Source organism: Carassius gibelio, chromosome A20 (genome assembly GCF_023724105.1).
Source record: "Carassius gibelio isolate Cgi1373 ecotype wild population from Czech Republic chromosome A20, carGib1.2-hapl.c, whole genome shotgun sequence".
Lineage (NCBI taxonomy): Eukaryota > Metazoa > Chordata > Actinopteri > Cypriniformes > Cyprinidae > Carassius > Carassius gibelio.
In genome coordinates this window covers 25,988,747-26,010,149 of record NC_068390.1, presented here as the reverse complement: position 1 = coordinate 26,010,149, position 21,403 = coordinate 25,988,747, and the positions used below count along the sequence as shown (strand labels likewise).

At 36.2% G+C, this 21,403-nt stretch overlaps 2 protein-coding genes across 3 annotated transcripts in view; both read left to right on the top strand.

The window, feature by feature from the left end:
* Window positions 1–18,526, top strand: part of LOC127938594 (importin-13) — a 34,714-nt gene extending 16,188 nt beyond the window's left edge. Inside the window, exons 8-21 of one of the 2 annotated variants that reach the window (XM_052535307.1) lie at window positions 129–276; window positions 464–645; window positions 740–766; window positions 1,527–1,661; window positions 4,607–4,756; window positions 4,842–4,922; window positions 5,046–5,183; window positions 6,400–6,496; window positions 9,067–9,119; window positions 13,130–13,196; window positions 13,297–13,355; window positions 14,166–14,255; window positions 14,351–14,532; window positions 16,700–18,526. In XM_052535307.1, the coding sequence (XP_052391267.1) occupies window positions 129–276; window positions 464–645; window positions 740–766; window positions 1,527–1,661; window positions 4,607–4,756; window positions 4,842–4,922; window positions 5,046–5,183; window positions 6,400–6,496; window positions 9,067–9,119; window positions 13,130–13,196; window positions 13,297–13,355; window positions 14,166–14,255; window positions 14,351–14,532; window positions 16,700–16,796 (1,506 nt within the window). In that variant the 3' untranslated portion in view covers window positions 16,797–18,526. Of the gene's footprint in view, window positions 1–128; window positions 277–463; window positions 646–739; window positions 767–1,526; window positions 1,662–4,606; window positions 4,757–4,841; window positions 4,923–5,045; window positions 5,184–6,399; window positions 6,497–9,066; window positions 9,120–13,129; window positions 13,197–13,296; window positions 13,356–14,165; window positions 14,256–14,350; window positions 14,533–16,699 lie in introns of those variants that run through there. The other variant, XR_008148744.1, reaches the window with a different exon arrangement.
* A 1,255-nt stretch (window positions 18,527–19,781) lies between these two features.
* Window positions 19,782–21,403, top strand: part of LOC127939023 (protein eva-1 homolog A-like) — a 36,050-nt gene continuing 34,428 nt past the window's right edge. Inside the window, exon 1 of the mRNA XM_052536001.1 lies at window positions 19,782–19,985. Within this exon, the coding sequence (XP_052391961.1) occupies window positions 19,883–19,985 (103 nt within the window). The 5' untranslated portion in view covers window positions 19,782–19,882. The remainder of the gene's footprint in view (window positions 19,986–21,403) is intronic.

Below are 21,403 nucleotides of genomic sequence, written 5' to 3'. Positions count from 1 at the left end.
ATATAGATTTTAAGTTGCATTTGCAATTTTCAACTGGAAAAAAATGCAATTCGATTTTTTTTTTTACCCAAATCATGCAGCCTTACATGGCGCTCTATAACAGGATTTTGTGTTTTTTTTTTTTTCAGCATACAGAAGCACTGTTGTATGGATTCCAGTCCATCGCTGAAACGATAGATGTGAATTACTCCGACGTCATCCCAGGGCTCATCGGCCTCATTCCAAGAATCAACATAAACAACGTCCAGCTGGCCGACACGGTCATGTTCACAATCGGTGTGTGCACGCATATTGGTGCTCCTGAATCCTTAAAACCACTCATTTCTCTGTGTTAGGAAATTGTCATTTATCATCTTAAGCTATTTAGGCTGTTTCCATATTTCCAGACCGGACAGTTCCTTTCCCACACAGATACCCAGCTTTGTGTTCCAGCCAGATATTTACCCATTACGTCTCTCTGTAGGAGCGTTGGCAGAGTGGTTGGCGGATCATCCGGTGATGCTGAGCAGCGTTCTTCCGCTGGTTTTGCAAGCATTGGGCAATCCAGACCTGTCTGTTTCCAGCGTCTCCACACTAAAGAAGATCTGCAGAGAGTGCAAATATGACCTGCCCCCATATGCCACCAATATAGTTGCCGTTTCACAGGTATTTCACACTCTAATGATGATACTGAGACTTATGGGACAAATTTACACTGGTTTTCACCTATGAAAGTCTGTCTTTTTCTCTTTTTTTCCAGGAAGTGCTTATTAAACAAATCCACAAGGTGAGTTTGTGTTATGAATAAACCAATTTGTTTTTGCTCAGACAAATGCAGTTTTATAGAAATGTAAATGGTATTCATTTTTTAAAAAAAATTATTTAAAGTCACTTTGCATAGTATCCTGGTTAGGTTGTAAAAAAGTCAAATTATTTGTCCTGTCAGTTTTGTTAAAATCTGAATGAAACAAAAAGGCAGCCATATTTACTCTCGTAATACATGTTTAAGGTCTTATTTTGCAAAACTCAAAAAAATAAAATGTCTTTTTAGTTTCAACTGCCCCTGCATCTTTGTGATATAAATATAACCCTAACTTGTGCACTCAGATCTCATTGGTCTGAAATCAAGTGCATTTTAGACTCAAATTTAAGGTAATAACAAGGTAATTAAGGTAATTATTTAATAATAAGTATTAAATAAATGAAATCATATGAAAAGTCAGAATTATCATTTTAAAAGGTCTCAAATTTGGGGATGAAAAACTGGATCGCAATACAGAATAGTGATTATTATTAGCTTGTAATGAAAAGTCCCACATCATGCATGCAGTATTTTCTCTGGATATTGGTAGTCAATAATAAAATGTGTCCTTTTCACAAGAAGGAAAGACTAAGAACATTATTTAGCCCATTGAATATAGAGATCTTAAAGGTTGTCGGCACAATGTTTTATTGCTTTTTATATAAACACATTATCTTTGGATTATGCATTGGATTCTGTTAGACCTGTTCCTCTTTTCAGTCTCTTTCTCTTTTTTTCTCTCTAGACGAGTCAGTGTATGTGGTTGATGCAGGCTCTGGGCTTTGTGTTGTCTGCGCTGCCGGTGGAGGAGATCTTGAGGAACCTTCACTCTCTGATCACCCCATACATCCAACAACTGGAGAAACTAGCAGGGGAGACGGTGAGACATGAAACCCCTCGATCGATGTCCTTTCAGGCGTCTGGGTTTGTGTGTTGTCTGGGTTCTGTGTGTTGGTTTGGCCCGGTTGTGTGTGAGCAGACCCTGCATCTGCGTGAGCGTGTCATGGGATGGATGGAACATTTCTCAGCAGGAACAGATTGGCATTACTCTGGGCGCTGGAAAAGAAAAGCGCTGGAGAAATCAACTTAATGTTACTGAGCCCTGCATGGATTCATATGAAGTAACTGACATTTCAAACACAGTATGGCCAGGTATCTGATTTATTTTTGTTGCTCAAATAGAAGTTGAGCCAAAAAAAAACTGAAGCAGGATCAATGTAAAAACAAATGAATCAGCAGATCATTGAACTGGCACTAATTTACTGCCAAAGCATCCTTTAATAAGCGCTGATTTTATTTATTCTGAAGTTCATGCATGCTAAAAATTCCCCATGTTGTGTAATCGCAATAAGCTTTGTTACTTCTGATATGAAGCAAATTCAAATTCTCTCCATTTGACTACGAATTTGGACTTCCTTAAATGTTTTGTGACGGATCACTGTATCTGTCTCAGATCAAGCGGCATGTGAACCGATCATGTCTTTCTGTTGACTTCTAGTTATAGCACAAAATAAACATGAGTGAACATCAGAAGTTGAAAGAAACAGTACAACTTACTGAAATCTCTGTAATCCTTTCATCCCCGGAATGACATCAGTAAAACAGTTTGTAAACATTGTCACATAATTTATCATTTACATCAGGAAAACCAGAAAAAATGACTCTAGAGAGAAGTGTTTTGATTAATATATGCAGTATATTAGATTTTAGATTTAAACTTAACCAGTTGTCTTCATTAACTAATGTATCTTTGAACAAATCTAATATTCAATACCTAATACATCCAATACATCTAATACCTAATACATCCCCGCATCTCACTCTATTCTATTCCATTATCGTCTATAGCACAACTTTTCATACATTTTATTTAGCAATATTTGTCTATTTTTATTTACAAATTTGTATTTTTATTATTATTGTATTTATTTATTGTTGTCTCTGTGTACTGGAAGCTTATTACACTAAAATAAATTCCTTGGATGTGCAAGCATACCCGGCAATAACGCGCTTTCTGATTTAATAAATTTTTTTAATGTTGGTATAACAACTGCTTTATGTGCAATTTAAACATTTAACATTTGCGATTTATATACAACTCCAATTCCAGTTATAATTTGAAAACTTAAAATTAGCTTTTAGTGTTTGTTCATACATCTTAAGATATAATAAGAGAAATAAAATGATTTCATTAGTATTGCACTCATATGCACTTCATATATAAGGCTCAAGATGTGTGCCTTTACCTTTTCTACACATTTACAACCACAATTTTCATCTGGTTAAGATTATATCAGAATGTCACAGACTCTTCACTTTAGTGAGCAACTAAAACTGGGCAACCACCTTCAAATGTCTGCACCTCCAAATGTCACTCGCAAACATTAAAATCTAGCTACTAAATACTACTGCAGTACATTAATTTTTCATCTTATCGAAATGCATGTAAAATCTAAACTGATTTCACTCTTATTTCCAGTTTGGCCTCACATCTGGTCTCTTTCTAGATGCTATTTTTGACTTTTGTTTTCTTATACCTTTCCTCACCATCTAGTCCTTGCCAGAAAGAAATGACATCAGCCTCAGTAAACAGGCTGTGATGGGCTGCTCACACAGTGACCCCTGCTGGTCACAGACACTATGAAGATGTGTCTGAACACTCAGATCTCATGCATTGCCTCTGATGCTATTTCCAGAAGGCACTGTCAGTAAAATTCCTAAAAATACATGAAGTAAACAGGACCTTCGTGTACAGTTCTTTACATATTCTTTATTAAACAAAAATGGTTCTGGCTCGGTTGGATGAGTTGTTTTAATAGACCACACATGCATGCATCTCTGACATCATATCAGTTCATTCATGAATTATTTAATTATTTTTTAAGTAGGCATGTAGTATAATCTTATTCGAGTTTAACCTTTGTAAATAAGGCTGGTGCCTTTGTTAAAGGTTTAATTGAGCATCTCTTTCCTTTTGTGCTTGTGTGTGATGTCACACAGGAAGAAGGACAGTGTAGCGACTCATTCTGCCTCTCCACCAATCATTGAACTGTTGTCATGGAGCTAACAGCGGTAATTAAACTGCTGGCCTAATGGTTGTTTAACGACTTTTTAATTAGCGCTGATGTTCCCAGACGCACTGGCACAGAGCGTACACCCACCCGTCCTGACCCTGCACCGTTACTGATGATGAAATTGATTATTTTATTACATAATTAAAGCTCATATTGTGGGATTTGTCTTGCTCATTTGAAATGTTTGATGTTCTGTTTAGTTAAGATACTATTGTTATTTTTATTAATAGTTTGAATTAGTTTTTATTATTTTCTGTTTTGGTTTTAAATTTAGTTAAAGATCTGGGAATTTTGTTGCATTCATATTTTTTCTTTTTTATATGTCTGTATAGTTTTCATTAATTTTAAGATTTAGTTTGTTATTGTAGTTTATCAGTTTGATAATGAGTAATGTTTATTTGACAACTAGCTAGAAATTAACAACTAACTTTTTCTTAAAACAAATTGTATTTTATTTCAGTTAATGTTTGTTAGTTTTAGTTAGTTTTAGTTAACTATAATAACACTTCTGTGTAGATGCTCAAAGCTCTCTCTACTGGACACTGTGCACCAAGACAATTGATTTGAACTAATCTGAAAAAATAGGTAGAAATAAGTTTTTTGTCTTTAAGACCCCAAGTTTGTTTGTTTTTTAGGGCTGCGCAGTTTGGCCAAAAATGTTGTGATTTATGGATTTAAATAATTATATATTAAGTATTAGTAATTGATATGAATAAATACATAATTATTATAAATATATTTCTCTCTTCAGCCAAACCCTTCGAATAAACTGGCCATTATTCACATCCTCGGTCTGCTGTCCAATCTCTTCACCACGCTTGACATCACCAAACAGGAGGAGGAGTCAGGAGAGAAAGCCCCGCCCATCAAATCAGCCCCGCCCCAGACAGGCCCCAACCCTGTAAGCACCTTCCAGCTCTCAGCAGTCACCGAAGCAGATGTTTGCATGTGTCAGAGGTGGACTCGAGTGTGTTTGTGTGTTTTAGGTAGTGGTGGTGCTCCAGCAGGTCTTTGCACTGATACAGACGGTCCTCAGTAAATGGCTGAATGACTCGCAGGTTGTGGAGGTGAGATTCATCACGAACTCCTTATCCTGTATAATCTCCAGATTGTCCCATAGTCATTTGTTCAGTTTCCGATGTATCATTTCCATACGGATGCAGGACAGATTTAATTCTGCTCTCTCTTAGGCGGTGTGTGCCATCTTTGAGAAGTCTGTGAAAACACTCCTGCATGATTTTGCCCCCATGGTGTCTCAGCTGAGTGAGATGCTGGGGCAGATGTACAGTACTATACCGCAGGCATCTGCACTGGATTTAACACGCCAGGTACACGACACACAGAACAGAAGAATCTGCATACAGACAGTAATGTCCTGTGGGTCCTAAATAAACAGCCTTAATAACAAAAGTCTTAATTATCATTTCGAGTCAAGTCATCATCACATTTATTTATGCAACACCGATTGTTCATTCAGTCAGTTTCGGGACGGAAGAACAGGAATCATGAAATAGCCTAATGTGATTATTAAACTTATGATAAACGTATGCTTATGAACAGCTGTTGATGAAATATGACAGTGTTTACTTTATTGTAGTTATTGATCTTTTTTAAGAGCAGATGTAGTGGTAAATAATATACATTTCAAAATAAGAGTTTAAATTTAAGGTTTAAATTATCGTTTTAGGAGATCTTATAATTTGGGACAGAAAAACAGGATTGGGATACAGCCTAATTTACTTACATAATACATAAAATAGTTTTTTTCTGGATAATATTGGTATTTTGGTTACACAATGAACTGTATCTGGCACTTAACTCTTTCCCCGCCATTGAGTTATCTTGTCACTTAGAAGATAAACCTTCCCCGCCACTGACGAGATTTTACGGCTTTTCGTGTTTTAACTGTTATACACTCGGGGGCGCTATTACACATCTTCTGAACGAGCACAAAACCTCCCGAACAAAAACACATATGAACAGGATGGAAAAACTAGCAATCTTTTATGTAAACAGATGTATATGATAAATAATGTGATCATCAGCAGTAGGCGGCATATAAATGAAAACTGCATAAAAGTAGAGGTTGTTATAGTTTTTGGGGTGTATTCCATATTCAAATATTTATACATCCAGTTCTAAGACTAAACATTATTTAACATGTTCTGTATAGAGATTTTACTAGTACCTGTGCAGTAATCTTTTTATTGCCCTTTTCTAAACACATTATTATCATTTCAGTAACCTCAAACTCGTATGCATGGATATATACGTTTGTAAATAAACTTCATTACATATGCAAATGTTTAATAAACGATTTCTTGAGCATTTGAAACTTGTTTTATAGTCGAATGTATGCCTGTTTAATTAATAATCTGAATGACAAGATTTATTGTGAGATTGTATTGGGTTGTCCTGTATGAACATATGGTATTAATTTCATTTGTGCAAGCCTTAAAATTCTCAAATTCTCAAATAAGAAAGTTTGAATGTGTTGTGCTGCTTTCTTTGAGATTTGTTTGATTGATTTTTGTTCTCTTGCAGATGGTCCACATATTTGCCAGTCAAACGAATGATTTCCCCCCAATCAAAGCGCTGTTTGAATTGGTCACTTCTGTTACTCTGACCATCTTCCAGCAAGGTAGGCATGCTGGGAACATCCAGCTGCAGAGGGTGAAGGAAATCATGTGGTTTGGATGTTTTTACTCTCACTGTTTCCAGTTGTTTGCATGTGTCTGTAACCCGCACACACACAAATAGAGTTCAGAAATGGGCATGTTCTTATTAAACTGTTGTTGTTGTTTTCCTGAAATTATTTGGTGACACTTGATTCTGATTGTCTGCTTGAAATTTTCACTTTATGAGTTTCACACATGCTTGGATCCAAGGGCGTTTTCACATTGGAGTTTCTCATCTGGATACGAATAACTTTGGTCCTGTTTACACCTGGTATTAACATTCATTTCAGGTGATCTGATTGATTGACAGGTGAGGAGGCGGTGCTTCACTGTTTTCTGGAGCACATGTGAATTCAATTAGTTGACCATAACACAGTTCAGGCAGTGTTTACGTCTGAATTTAGCACTCACCATAGGTGAACGGACCACCTGAGATGGATCTTAATACCAGTTGTAAATGGGGTTTTTGAAGTCATATTTTGTGATGCCATTTTCAAGACCATTTTAAAATCTGCCTTTGTCCTACAATCAAAGTGGCATCGATCACTCAGGGTTCGAAACGGTCTGGTTTTGAGAGCTACACAAAGTTTTTTTCTCTTCAAATTAAAAAACAAAACAGATTAATTTACATGTTTTGGTCCATTTTGTCAACTGATGTTGATAGGTGCAAATGCAGGTGTGAAAGTTCACAAAATTTGTCTCTGATGCAAAATTTCTTTGGCACCGCAGTCCATCGCACCAATTCCCATTGAAATGACTGGATTTCAATTGATTTAGCTGACCAATGGTAATTGTGACCATTCTTTAAATTAATATCCTGTTGATTTTCAATAATTGCTTTAAACAGCACCCAGATTATGCTTTTCCAATAGGCTACTCACCATTAGGGTGACACAATAAAGATTAAACTCATAATCACAATTATTTAGCTCAAAAAATTATAATAACTATTATCAATCAAGATAACATAAAATCATAGGCAGGGTTTATTATATCTCATCTGGTTTCTTGATTTATTATATTTGGCATACAATTAAACACTTTTTACATTAAGAAAACTGGTTAAACTTGACATTCTAAATATTACGTACACTAATGCCGAATTAAAACAACAACAGATTCGTAATCGCAAACAATATAGTGGAGATTCTTGGTTGGATTTATTACAGTTTGTCACTGAGAAGGTCTGCTTTTATTAATATGATTATATTAATGCTGCCCTATTTAATGCACCTGTTAAACTCGTCTTAGGTCATCACTCTTTTCATCCCACCGCTTCCAGACACTTTTCTTGTTGACCTAAATGAAAAACATGCCTTCATTTGCTTGATTACTGTCAGCTTGCAGATTCTTCGAGTCAAGTGAGCTTTATTGCCATTCTGCTATATGTAGAGACACACAAAGGAATGAAATGTAATGCAATTACTGATGTAAATGTAATGAAAGGACTTCTGCTCAATACAAAAATGTGATGTAGGAGGAGTCTGTACATTGATACAGTTTCCACTCAGAAATTGTTAGTAAATTCAACAAATAATAACAAAGTGAGAAGTGAAGGGAGAACACATTGAATTAAACATGAAATAGAAATACCTGAGTAGTATTTTACTTTAAAACATATGCAATATTTTTTTATGGACAAAATATATTTTATTTTTTTTAAATTGTATTCATTTAGTGTGTTCCTTCATCTTGTCTTGTTCAGACTTAAAAAAAAATAAATAAATAAAAAAAAGCTTGTTTGACAAAAAAAAAAAAATTCATTTTTGGCAGGACCGATTTTCTGGTTTTGACCAACCAGTGACAACAAGTGTGAAAACAGCCTAAAATTGTCCAGCATGACTCCCTACCACACACACACTCACTCACTCACTCAAATAGTTGTTCTTAGCATGTGTCCTCTAGTGCGCTTGCATCCCTCACTTCCTGTTTGTCATTCTTCACGTTCTGTTTTAACCTCGTCATTTCCAAATCAGCAGAAATGTGAGCGATAACACTCTTGTCCCGATCTGGTGACATGGCCGAGAGGACCTGCCGTGGCCTGTGTGTTTGTTTGTCATTTGTTTTCTGTGAAGGGGCGGGGATTGATGGGTGGGCGGGGCCTGTCTGGGTTTGAGGGGGCGGGTCTTGTTTGGAGTGTGGGAACAGCTAAGGGAGGGAAGTTTGGGACTGATTGCTACCATGCAAGCAACACAAGTGTCATCACAGTAACAGGTGCCTCCTGGGTTCCCACTCCAAACCCACTGTTTCTTTTGTTTTTTAGGTTTCTTTTCTTTCTCTCGTTACTTCTATTTCTTTTCCTTCTTTGTTTCTCTCCTTCAGAACGGACTCATTGATCTGTCTTATTTTGTTTTTCAAGTCGTTCATGTTCCCTCCTCTTTCTCTGCCCTACTTCTCTCACGCGTGCAATTATTTCCGTCCAGTTGACTTTTCCTTTCCACATGACTGTTCGATCTGTTTTTTTGCTGTTTGTATATAATATTATTATTATTATTATTATTATTTCTTAAGTTTCATCTTTATTATATTTTAGGGCCCAGGGATCATCCTGATATTGTTGATTCATTTATGCAACTCCAAGCTCAGGTGTGTTTTTAGTTTCTTATTTCATTCACTTTGGGTTTCTCTCTTCTCTTTTGCTGTCCCTTTCTTTCTCCCTTCTGTTCTGTGTTCGGGCAGTGGAATTGACCAGAGGGGTTTTGCTATTGGATGATTGACAGCTCTTTTGTCCAATAGTCACACAGACAACAGTCATCTCCTCCAATCCGTGTACATCTCATTTAATCCAAAGTTCCTGTTCTTTGTGGTGGTTTATTACACACAAAACTTGGCTGTGATAGTGTTGCATTTCACAACATTTATTTTACAGTGTAGTCGAACTAAATTGGATTTAATGTCTTTGGACACATTGATTGTTGCTATTGCATCTAGATAAGAAGTGAGTAATAAATGTGAGAATACTGAACATCTAAATTTTAAAAAGTGAAATTAAAACAAGTTTTAGGATTTTGAGTAATTTAAAATAAATTATGTTAAGCATATAGATAAGACATGTTTGAGATTCTATACAATTTATTAATAAACAGAACAATAAATAAAATGAGTAAATAGTAATGATCTACCTCTGTGTCTTTATATAGATACGCACATATTTCGTTGTGAGTGTCATTAATAAAAATGGTATATTCCAATTTTTACACTTTTATTTGTTTATTACATTCCTTTAAAAAGGAATTAAAGGAAGTTAACATGTTATTGTGGGAAAATTTTAAGGATGGCTAACAAATATTATTTATTTATTTATTTTACTTGGTCAATTTATTTGATCAAAATTACAGTGAAATACTATTAGGGGTGTAACGGTTCACAAAATTCACGGTTCGGTTCGGTTCAATACACTGATGTCACGGTTCGGTTCGGTACGGTTCGGTACGTTTTAGATACAGCAAAAAGAAAAAATTGGCAGATAAATTTCCTTGATTTTTTTTAAAATGTTTTATTTATTAAAACTAACAAAGTATGTGTTTTTTTTACATTGAACAATGATGGAGCTATTCTTTACCCATCTTCTATGGTGTTTTCTTAGCAGCATACTGTATAAAACAAAAATAGCTCCTTATAATTTTTTTTTTAAAAATTAAATGTAATATTGTTGTAGTGGTTATGAACAAATACAAAGATGTAACTCTTTTTATATGGAACTCTATAACTCTTTATATTTAGTGTGTTTTTACTCAATTGGTTCTCTATTTGGGCTTATGTTTTTTGGAACAAAGCAGGAATTACGGTCTGTCTGAAATGGGCTCGTGAAGGAATATTGTAATGGGGCTCAATTACATTAAGCATGTTCTTAAAACCTGCGTTTTCCACTACAGAGTAAGGTCTCATATCCGCGGCTATAACGTAAATGCACCATTCGCTGCGGTGATGTCCGTATACGGAGCCCGGGACGTCACCTGTAGGAGAAAAAAAAGCAATCCGTGGCGACGGTTTTGCAATCCGTCCCCTCAGTTTATAAACCGTACTCACGAATTCATAAACTGTTCACTCGATTTAACAAATCGTGCCCACGGATTAACAAACCGTGCCCACGAATTTCCAATCCTTGCACTTAGATTTTGTAAACCGTACCCTCGGTTTTTGAATCCGTACCCACGAATTCATAATCCGTGCGCACGCTTTCGCAATCCGTTCCCTCGGATTTGTAAACCGTACTCACGGATTCATGCAGCAAACTCCTACGTGTTAACATACAGTTTTATTGAATATTATTATGTGGAATAGGTTTACAGCAAAGTGTCTTAAGTGATTCTCTATCAAGTGTAGTACGAGGTGGAATACAAAGATTTAATAAGAAAGATGCGCATTAAAATCTTGTTCAATTGCTGATAATCTATAATAGCACTTGATTATTATTGTGCAATAAACCTGGCATTGTGACTGACTCTGGAGTAATTTTTTCCTCTTTTGTAAGTTATTTTGGATAAAAGATTCTTATGCATAACCTGTTTAATAATATATAATAATGATACAAATAAAAATAAAGTTATTTTTTATAATTTTAATTTGTAGGCTAAATAAATGAGTACAAGACAGTAAAAATATTTGTCATAAAATAATTTGTGAATTGCTTTATTTTTAAATAACCTTTGGACAGTTTTGGAAATGCTTGTGTACAATTCTTTCTTAACATGAAGACTTATTTTTGTGATTTTATTATACTAAGCTCCACCCACCTCACCCCACCTGCCGGAGTTAGATGCATGTTTCACTGTTAAGTGTAAAATGCGTGTCAGTTTTCAAATCCGAGGGAACGGATTGCGAAAGCGTGCGCACGGATTATGAATTCGTGGGTACGGATTCAAAAACCGAGAGTACGGTTTACACAATCTAAACGCACGGACTGGGAATTCGTGGGCACGGTTTGTTAATCCTGGGTACGATTTGTTAAACCGAGTGAACAGTTTATTAATTCATGAGCACGGTTTATAAATTGAGGGGACGGATTGCAAAACCGTCGCCACGGATTGATGTTTTTTCTCTCCTACAGGTGACGTGCGGGGCTCCGTACCGAGCCTTCAGCGCGTACTGAGTGAGCGAGCGCCTGACTGAGTAGCCTAACATAAACATATAAGTTGGTGTTTTTTTTTCTTCGGGGGTGTCAGGGGCATTGCCTGTTACGTCGTTTGGGTTATTGGGCTACCTTGTTGAACGCATAACATTATATTTCACACACCTTTTTTATTTTCCAAATTTAATTAATTAGTCCAACGAACCGTTCGGTACATAATGCGTACCGCGTACCGAACCGAAAGCCTCGTACCGAACGGTTCAATACGAATACGCGTATCGTTACACCCCTAAATACTATACAATTCAATTGTTTTCTGTTTGAATATATTGTAAAATGTAATTTATTCCTGTGATTTAAAGCTGAATTTTCAGTATCATTAATCCAGTCTTCAGTGTCACATAATCCTTCAGAAATCATTCTAATATTCTGATTTGCTGCTCAAGAAACATTTCATACATTTTCTTAGAATTGTCTGATAAATAAGTTCAAAAGAACAACATTAAAATCACAATCTTCACTTTATAAATGTCTTTAATCGGGTCATATGATGCTTTTTTTTTTTTAAATCATTATTTTGTGTATTTGGTGTAACAGAATATGTTGACATGCTTTAATGTTCAAAGACATATTATTTTTATATGCCCCACCTCTCTCAAATACATCATTTTCTACAAAGCCCCTCCTTCGGACAAGCGCAGTCTGCTCTGATTGGCCAACTGACCCAGTGCATTGTGATTGGCCGATCACCGCAAGAACTCATCGGAAATGTAATGCTCTTTTCCATAATCAGGAGTTTCATCTTTCAAAATAAATGAAGGGTGGCATGGCAGAAACTTAATTTGAGACTTGAGTCTTTGCAAGTTCACATATCTTCTTTATGCACGAAGAGCTTATAACACTCCAAAGAGAAAGGAAAAATTGAAATAGCATCTTATGACCCCTTTAATGCATCCTTGCAAAAAAAAAAAGTTAGGTTCAAGATCCCACAAACCCCTACCACTCCTTTCAGTGTCATTCCAGCCCAAAACCCAAAGAAAGCCTAAATGAATTCATCTCAATGAATTGAGAGTTGGCTCTCTGGTTTATGTCTTCTCATGAGGCTCTCTCTCGGTTTCTCTCTCTGTCTGTCTCTCAAATATCCTCTCATCCTCAATGAGTTTCTTAATGCATCAGTTGTCTTTATCGTACATGTTACTTAGATTTCTGTTGCATTCAGTCCAGCTGAGCAGAGAAAGTAGTGATCGAACAGAAGAAAAACAAGTGAGAACGCTAAACATAGAAGAATCCATCTTACCTTTAGTTTCTATTGAGTTAAATTTCAGTATTTTAGTTTCTTTGGTGTTGATTTTTTACTTACCTGATCTGTTTTCATTGAAAATGTATCTTTGGTTGATTTTCTAGAGCTAGACAGGTGTAGGGAGTGAGCGATGGAGGGTGGGCGGGGCACAGGAGTGATTGACATGGTTCCAGGGGCGGGGTTTGAATCATTTGCTTTGTTCATTGGCTCTGTCTTGATTCGTAGGCCCTCAAACGGAAGCCCGATTTATTCTTATCAGGGAGTCTTGATGTGAAAGCAGTGTTTCACTGTGGTAAGTGTTTAAAATGTTGAAACCATGAATGAATATGTGTGAATATCTCTGGAATATTTAAAAAAGGGTATTCTCTAATGCCGCTGTGTTTCGGCTGTAGGAGTGCTGTCACTGAAATTCCCAGAAGCCCCGACAGTCAAATCTACCTGCCTTTTCTTTGTAAGTTAGAGGCTGTCACAACAACCTTACTTATTATTCACACAAAGAGCACAGTACACTACTGGTCAAATGTTTGGAATAATTACAGTGTTTCTGCTCACCAAGACTGCATTTATTGATGGGAAAAACAGTAGGAAACAGTAGCATTTCCAAAAATGATTACAATTTAAAGTAACTGCTTTATTTATTTGAATTTTCAGCATCATTACTCCAGTCTTCAGTGTCACATGATCTTCAGAAATCATAATAATATGCTGATTGCTGCTCAAGTATTATCAATTATTTTTGGTGCTCAATAATTAATAATGGTTGTTATCATTAATGTTAATTAACAATAACCGTTTTTGCTGTTTCATATTTTGTGGAAACCATGATGCATCTGTTTCAGTATAATTTTATTAAAGAAACATTATAAAGGCCTCACTTTTGATTCTGTGGTGTACCAAAGTTTCCACAAAATTATTAAGCAGCACTGTTTTCAACATTGATAATAATCAGAAATGTTTCCTAAGCAGAAAAATCAGTATATCAGAATGATTTCTGAAGGATCATGTGACACTGAAGACTGGAGGTATAACATTCTGAATTTATATCACAGGAATAAATTACATTTTAAAATATATTCAAATAGAACACAGTTCTTTGAAATTGTAGCAATATTTCACAATATTGTTGTGTTTACTGTATTTTTGATCAAACAAATGCAGCCTTGGTCAGCGTAAGAGACTTCTTTCACAAAACTTTACCCAGTTTTTGTGAACAATAGTGATGTGTAATATTGAATTGTCCCTTTATTTGCGTTGACTGCAGACGGAACTAATATCACACTGCGCAGACGTTCCTCCTGTTGGTCAGGTCGTGCAGGAAGATGGTAAACTCCTCCTGTTGGCTGTGTTGGAGGTGAGCTTGCAACTTTTCACCAGAGGGGCACAAGATATGGTGGTTGTTGAGTAATGGAGAAAAAAAAAAGAAAGACTAATCAGTTCTTTCATTAGGCCATCGGTGGTCAGTCGTCCCGCGGTCTGATGGACCAGTTTGCAGAGGTGCTCTTCTGTCTGAACAAGCATTGCTTCGCTCTGCTGACGGTGTGGCTCAAAGAAGCTCTGCGCTCACCGGGCTTCCCGTCCTCACGCGTCTCTGACGAGCAGAAAGACACATTCAGCCAACAGGTGCTCCGGTGAGATGGGTTCATGTTTACCATTTGACCATTCTGGATAGATGAATATTATTAGTGTTATGTTTCATTTTATTGTACAGTGTTGGGGGTAACGTGAGATATCTGAGTGACTACATTTATTGATTGACAGCTCTCCTGTCCTCGTGTTGAGATTCAAAAAATCTGTTACTGTAGCTCTGAAATAAATATGAATATGTATTAATTCATCTCACTCAAAAAAAAAAACACACACACAGATTTTGCATTCCTCAAAATTAATACAAATAATGCCACTCTGAATTCGATGCAAACCTGCAATAATAAAATGTTAAACAAAACCAATATCTTTTATGTATTTAATGCAATTCTATAAACCAATGTCTTTGCTTCTGACCTACACAATATCCTGTTAATCTTGAGTACCTATAGAGTAGTACTGCATCCTTCATGACTCCAAAAAGTCTTTAGTTTTATTATATTCATAGGAGAAAGATAGTCTGTACCGATTTTTCCCGGAAAAACACGACCGGCTGGAGGCGTGACGTGTGGGCGGAGCTAAAGAATCACGAGCGCCAGTAGGCTTTTGTGTTGAGAGCATGTGGAAGCTGTGACATTATTGTGAGGGAAACGTGAGATTCAGCCATTCATTTATGATCCAGAATCAGATCCCGAGGCTGAAACTGAACAAGAGCAGCAGCAGCAACGACTCGCTCCGAGCGGCGCTCGAACCCGGATCTCCGGCATGGGAGGCGGACGCACTAACAAGGAGGCAGAGATATTTGAAGCAGTTTTACTGACCGCCTGCGGTTCCAACACACGATCGTGACCCTTTTTCGTTGGGATTACATCAACCTTAAGAAATAAACAATACGCAAATCCGTTGTCAAACTGCGAAATGCAGGGAACAAACACAAACACTTGCACTACTCCGTTGATGCTCAGTAAAAATAAACTCCATCCACTGGTCCATTAATGCTGTTTTTTTTTTTGGTAATCTGTGCAGGGTTGTCTTGCCCTGGCAACCAAAAACACACTTCTTTTGTGACATTTCGCGACGCTCTCGCTCTGATCAGTGAAGTCTGTTGTGCTCTCAGTGCTCTGCTATACGGGAGCGCGCGCTCTTCCGGCAGAAGTGCCTCAGGACCCATATAAGGAAATTCCGCTCCATCTAACGTCACACATAGCCATACTCGAAAAAAACTTTCCGAAACTTGTGACAAACCGGAAGGAGTATTTTGGGAACAAAAATACTCCTTCAAACGTACAACTTAATTTTTGAAACTTTGTCCATGTTTATCATGGGAATCCAACTCTTTAACAGTGTAAAAAACTCAGTATGCATGAAATAGCATTTCACCACCCCTTTAAAAAAAAAAAAAAAGTGTTCAAGTTTCTTCTTCTGCATTCTACTGTATGGACGTAAATTTACTTTTAGGTGTATTCATTTCATTTTTGGTGTGAAAAGGCTTTTTTATATTTGCCAAAAACATAACTTTTTTATTTTAAAAACAAACGGGCAAGCTCTGTCCAGATTTTAAAATACTTAATGCAAAAGTAACCTAATGCATTACTTTCCATAAAAAACATAATTAGTTACTTTTTTATGGAGTAATGCAATATTGTAATGCATTACTTTTAAAAGTAACTTTCCCCAACACTGTTATATACTGTATGCATGTCAGTTTATATGCATGTCTGCACTATGTCTGTACTTTTTTTCTTTGCTCTGGAAGCTCCTGTCACCAAGACAAATTCATTGGAGCCCTTTAGGATTCTGATTCCAATTAACAATACACATTTTTTTTAAAGATTTTTCAATTATTTTCAAAGAATGCTCGCCAAAGCTGCACTTATTTGATCAAAACTACAGTAAAAACAGTAATAGAAATGTTGTCTCTATAATTAAATTTTATCCCTGTGATGTAAAGCTGGATTCTCAGCATCATTACTTCAGTCTTCAGTGTCACATGATCCTCCACATGCACAGGAAACATTTGAAGACAGTTGTGCTGCTTCATATTTTTTGTAGAAACCCTGATACGTTTTTCATTTTTCAGGATTCTTTGATGAGTCTACTACATCTATTTGAAATGGAAATCTTTTGTAGCATTGTAAATGTCTATAAGGTGTTCATTGTATTATTATTTTAATATATGTGTTGATGATATTTATTTCCACATCCTCTCAGGGAGCGATTGAATAAGCGTCGAGTCAAAGACATTGTGAAGGAGTTCACCCTGGTGTGCCGCGGCCTTCACGGAACTGAATACGCCGCGGGCTACTGATCTGCGACTGGTACAGACACAGAGTGAGAGGAAACCCAAAAACAGCAACTCCCAGAAACCCTCACTGCGATGCGAATGACACCATCTCAGAACTGACCATCTGGGAGTCGGGATCTTCCTCCAACTTGTCCTCGCTCGCTCTCTCTCTCTCTCTCGCTCCCTCTCTCTCTCTCTCTCTCTCTCTCTCTCTCTCTCAACCACTCTCTCATTGGATTTTGGGGTGTCTGTAGGGCGTTCTGAACGGGCGACATCTCCCCTCCCCACATCTCACAGCATGTCCGCTGTAAACCGTTCTTTGATTCTCCCACGTGTGATCTTCCGTGGCTCTTGGGCTGTTTTGCTTGTGATGATTTGCATCCTTTTGAACAAAGAAATAATGTTAGTTGAATGTTTTTTATTTTTATTTTGAAGATACTGAAATAAAAAACATATATAAATAAATACACATAATCTAGTAAACTGTGGGGTGACTAGTCCGTGTGCTGCTAGCAGAGAGAGGGACCAATACAGACTGATTTTTCTCTGTGGCTTTAGATCGGTCCTCTATATCTCTGTCTGTTTAACCTCTAACGATCGTTTCTGCCAAAATGTTGTGGAAATTTTTGAAACTATAATATCTATATATTGAAAGTTAGCAGCATATTTGGTGACTAGTAGATACTGGGTGTTACGCAATGAATAAGAGAGAGAGAGCGAAGCACTAAGATAGTTCAGTCAAAAAAATGTAATTGTCATCATTTACCCAACATCATGATGTTCCTAACCTGTAAATGTTTCTTTAGAAATTCTTCTTTGTGTTTCATTAAAAGAACGTACCTGCACACAGATAATGGTCCCAGCATGCATACAACCTATATTTGAAAATTTATTAAAGGAATGGTTCACACAAAATAGCTTAAAAATTAAATGTACTGAATATTTACTCCCCATCAGGCCATCTCAGATGTAGATGAATTTGTTTCTTCACAAGAAACAATGTAGCATTGTATCACTTCCTCTGCAGTGAATGGGTGCCGTCAGAATGAGAGTCCAAACAGCTGATAAAAACATCACAATAATACACAGGTAATCCACACCACTCCAGTCCATCATTAAATGACTTTTGAAGTGAAAAGCTGCATTTTTGTGAGGAACAAATCCATCAAGGCATTTTTAACTTTAAACTTTTGTTTCCTCTATCCATAATATTGTTTCTTCAGATCAAGCACTGTTTAAGTAAAAACACTCAAAAATTTTGTTGGGTTATTATGGATTAAGGGCTAGTATTTTGGTCAGAAATGGCAGTTTAATGTTTAATGTAAAGCATCTAAACATGCAGATTTTTGCTTCACAAGTTATTAAATGATAGACTGGAGTGGTGTGGATTACTTTGATTGTTGTGATGTTTTTAGCAGTTGTTTGGAACCAAACTCATCTGTGTCTTTGATGGCTTGAGGGTGAGTACATTTTCAGCAAATTTGCATTTTTCCGATGAACTATTGCTGTAAACACATATCACATTTCTCTCTCTCTTCTTCGTTTCCGCCCCGCTCCTAGCCGACATGTAGCATGTGTGTTGTGTTACATACGGGCCCAGAATGTGTCATAATCAGTGGCCGAGGGCTGTTCTATCATGTTCGTTTACCAGTGAGCTACAGAGTGAGAGCAAAGGGAGAGACAGAGACAAATGTACATTAGGTTTTTTCTTTTTTGTACCTTGTTTTAATTTATTAAATACATCTGAGATGGCAGCTCTGGGTTCTGTGGTCTGTTTGCATGAATGAAGGTGTGAATGTTCAAACCCCAAGCTCTTCAGGTGAGTACTGGAGTGTGCAATGCTCATTCAAGCCTATGTTCTCAGGCTACAGGAATGTTTTTGTAATTTCTACTGCAAGAATATTTCTTAGGGTGTTTGTTTTTGAAAGTCAGTTGTTGTATGGACTCAAACATTAAAATCTTGACTGCAAGAAAAAGCTATTAAATGTATTATTACACTGTTATTGCACATGAACCGATATAGAAGTTCCTAATGATACATGTTGACCTTTTGTGACAGCATGCCCTAACATAGGCTTTTCTGGTAAATTAAACAGTAGAACAATAATAAGAAACAAGGAATTCATGAAACCGAAACAGTGGTGATAAAGACAGTATACAGTAAAATGAAACAGATGCCCTGAAAACTGATAGAAATGGCAGAGAAATGTAAGTGCATCAAATGTTTTATTTGATGAAGAGGAGTTGCTGCAGTTCTTCATACTGGCCAGCAGATGTCTCTAAAGCTCTGGAGAAACGGAGAGTTTGTCATTGTAGTCTGGTATTGCGATCACATTTCTATCCAGTGTTCTATAATATTCTATTGTATACTACTCGAAGTCTCTATTGTAGGTTATCTTGTCGTTTCCCTTATTTTGAGTGTAATTAGGTATCTTCAGTACGATTACAGTCATTTATCACGGTGTAAAATAATTACTTTAAACAAGGGGTTATAAAACAATGACTTCCTGACAGCATTAAATACAATATAACACCTGTGTGTCCGGTTTAAACATTGCATGGCATACAGAACCTATATATATATATATATATATGTGTGTGTGTGTGTGTTTGTGTGTGTATGTATATGTATATATATGTATGTATATATATATATGTATATGAAATTGGTAATCACACGGGATAGGAATAACCTGACGGTGAGTAGATCTTGTTTTAGGTGTAGGCTACAGTGCCTTTAAGATTCAAATGTTTTGGTTTTGGAATCTTTTGATATTATTATGAAACACTTTGTTACTATAAAATTTAATACAATAGTATATTGGTAGTTACCGTTAAAGATTTAATGAATTGAATCGAATCATCAGCAGTGAGCTTGAAATTCAGGGACTTTGGGACCATGAGGATTTCTGCCTCCCTCTCTCTCTCTCTCTCTCTCTCTCTCTCTCTCTCTCTCTCTCTCACACACACACACACACACACTCTATCTCTGTCTCAGATCTTCTGTGCTGTTCTTCTCTCACTCTCTCTCGTGTCTCCAGACTGGAGTCATGGAATCAGGCATCACTCCACGTCCCGCGGTCTGATCCTCTCGGGAATCATCGGATCTGATGGGACATTTAAGGATGTTTTTCCCTGATGTCTCATATTCACTGCTGTTGTTGGGAATCTCGTGTCTGACTGGCTTCACTAAGACTTCACAAGAGTTCTCAGGTACTAACCACCATCATCACCTACAAGAGTTTGTGTAATCATACCTTATCACATATGTATCACATTTATCCGTTTAAAATTTCAATAGAATAAAATACACGGTTAGTCGAAATTCTTAACTTCGCATTTTGACATTTTTTTATTTATTTAAAGTTGTTTTTTTCATGCATTGTTGAAGTTTTGATATGACATATGCGTGTTGAAACAATTGAAACAGTAACATATTCTTTCGCGGAGATTTAAATATGAAATAGAAACATTTTAACAGATTCTTTAACGGGAACTTAAATATGAAATAGAAACATTGTAACAGATTCTTTGGCGGGAAATTAAATATGAAATAGAAACATTGTAACAAATTCTTTCGCGGGAACTTAAATATGAAATAGAAACATTGTAACAGATTCTTTCGCGGGAACTTCCGTGACCGACTCGATTTAAGAGAAAGCGCACACTGTTAATATATACAGTGGATCCAAAAGAGTGAATAATTCACGAAAATGCTTCTGTTTTCCAGATAATAAACATAAAATTTGCTTTATATAGGCCTAATTATATTATCAGAGTAACAATTTGGAATTTTATTAAACGATAAATTGAAGCAACATAATGTATTTTGAGCCCCTTTGTACTGTATATTAAATATGCATGCTTCATGCATTGAGCACTGATTTCATGAACACTGATTGCTGTGCATATTTAGACTGTTTTATGTCTTTTGAAGCACGATGAGAAGATCTACATCATCTTCACTGCTTGAATAGGCCTAGTTTCCCTGTAGTTTATGGAGGTTGTGTTTGGTCAGTGAAGACATTAAGGACATAACAGAGATGAATTGACCAGAAACAGTTGTGATGCGCTGAGTGAAGACAGATCTCAGTATGTGATTGCATTCTGTGTTTGTTTTTAATATAATTTTGTTTGCATTTTTCTTCTTAATTCACTTAAATGTGCACAGCTTTGCTTTGGATGGGAAATAAACATCATGTTTCTTTGAGTACCACAACTGGACCTTCATTGACAGTTTATTTGTATACTGCTTTACACAATACAAACAGATTCAAAACAGGTTTATAGAAGATAGCCTTACTGGGTGAATCTCACAAAACCTGTTAAAGCCATGTCAGGATATTTAAAATATATATATATATAATTATAGTAATAATAATAACTATAGTCTGAGTGTGTTTGTTAGTTTATTTATTTATTTCAGGGTTATTATTGCAAAACTAAAACATTTTCATTACTTGAAATAAAATAAACATTAACTGAAATAAAATACTATAATAAAAGAATATAAGCTTACTTTATTTCAACTACAACAATTCCTAAAATAGCCAAAACTAATATAGTCATAAAAACTATAGACATAAAAATATATTATTATTATTATTAAAAATTTTAAACAAAACTTGGTG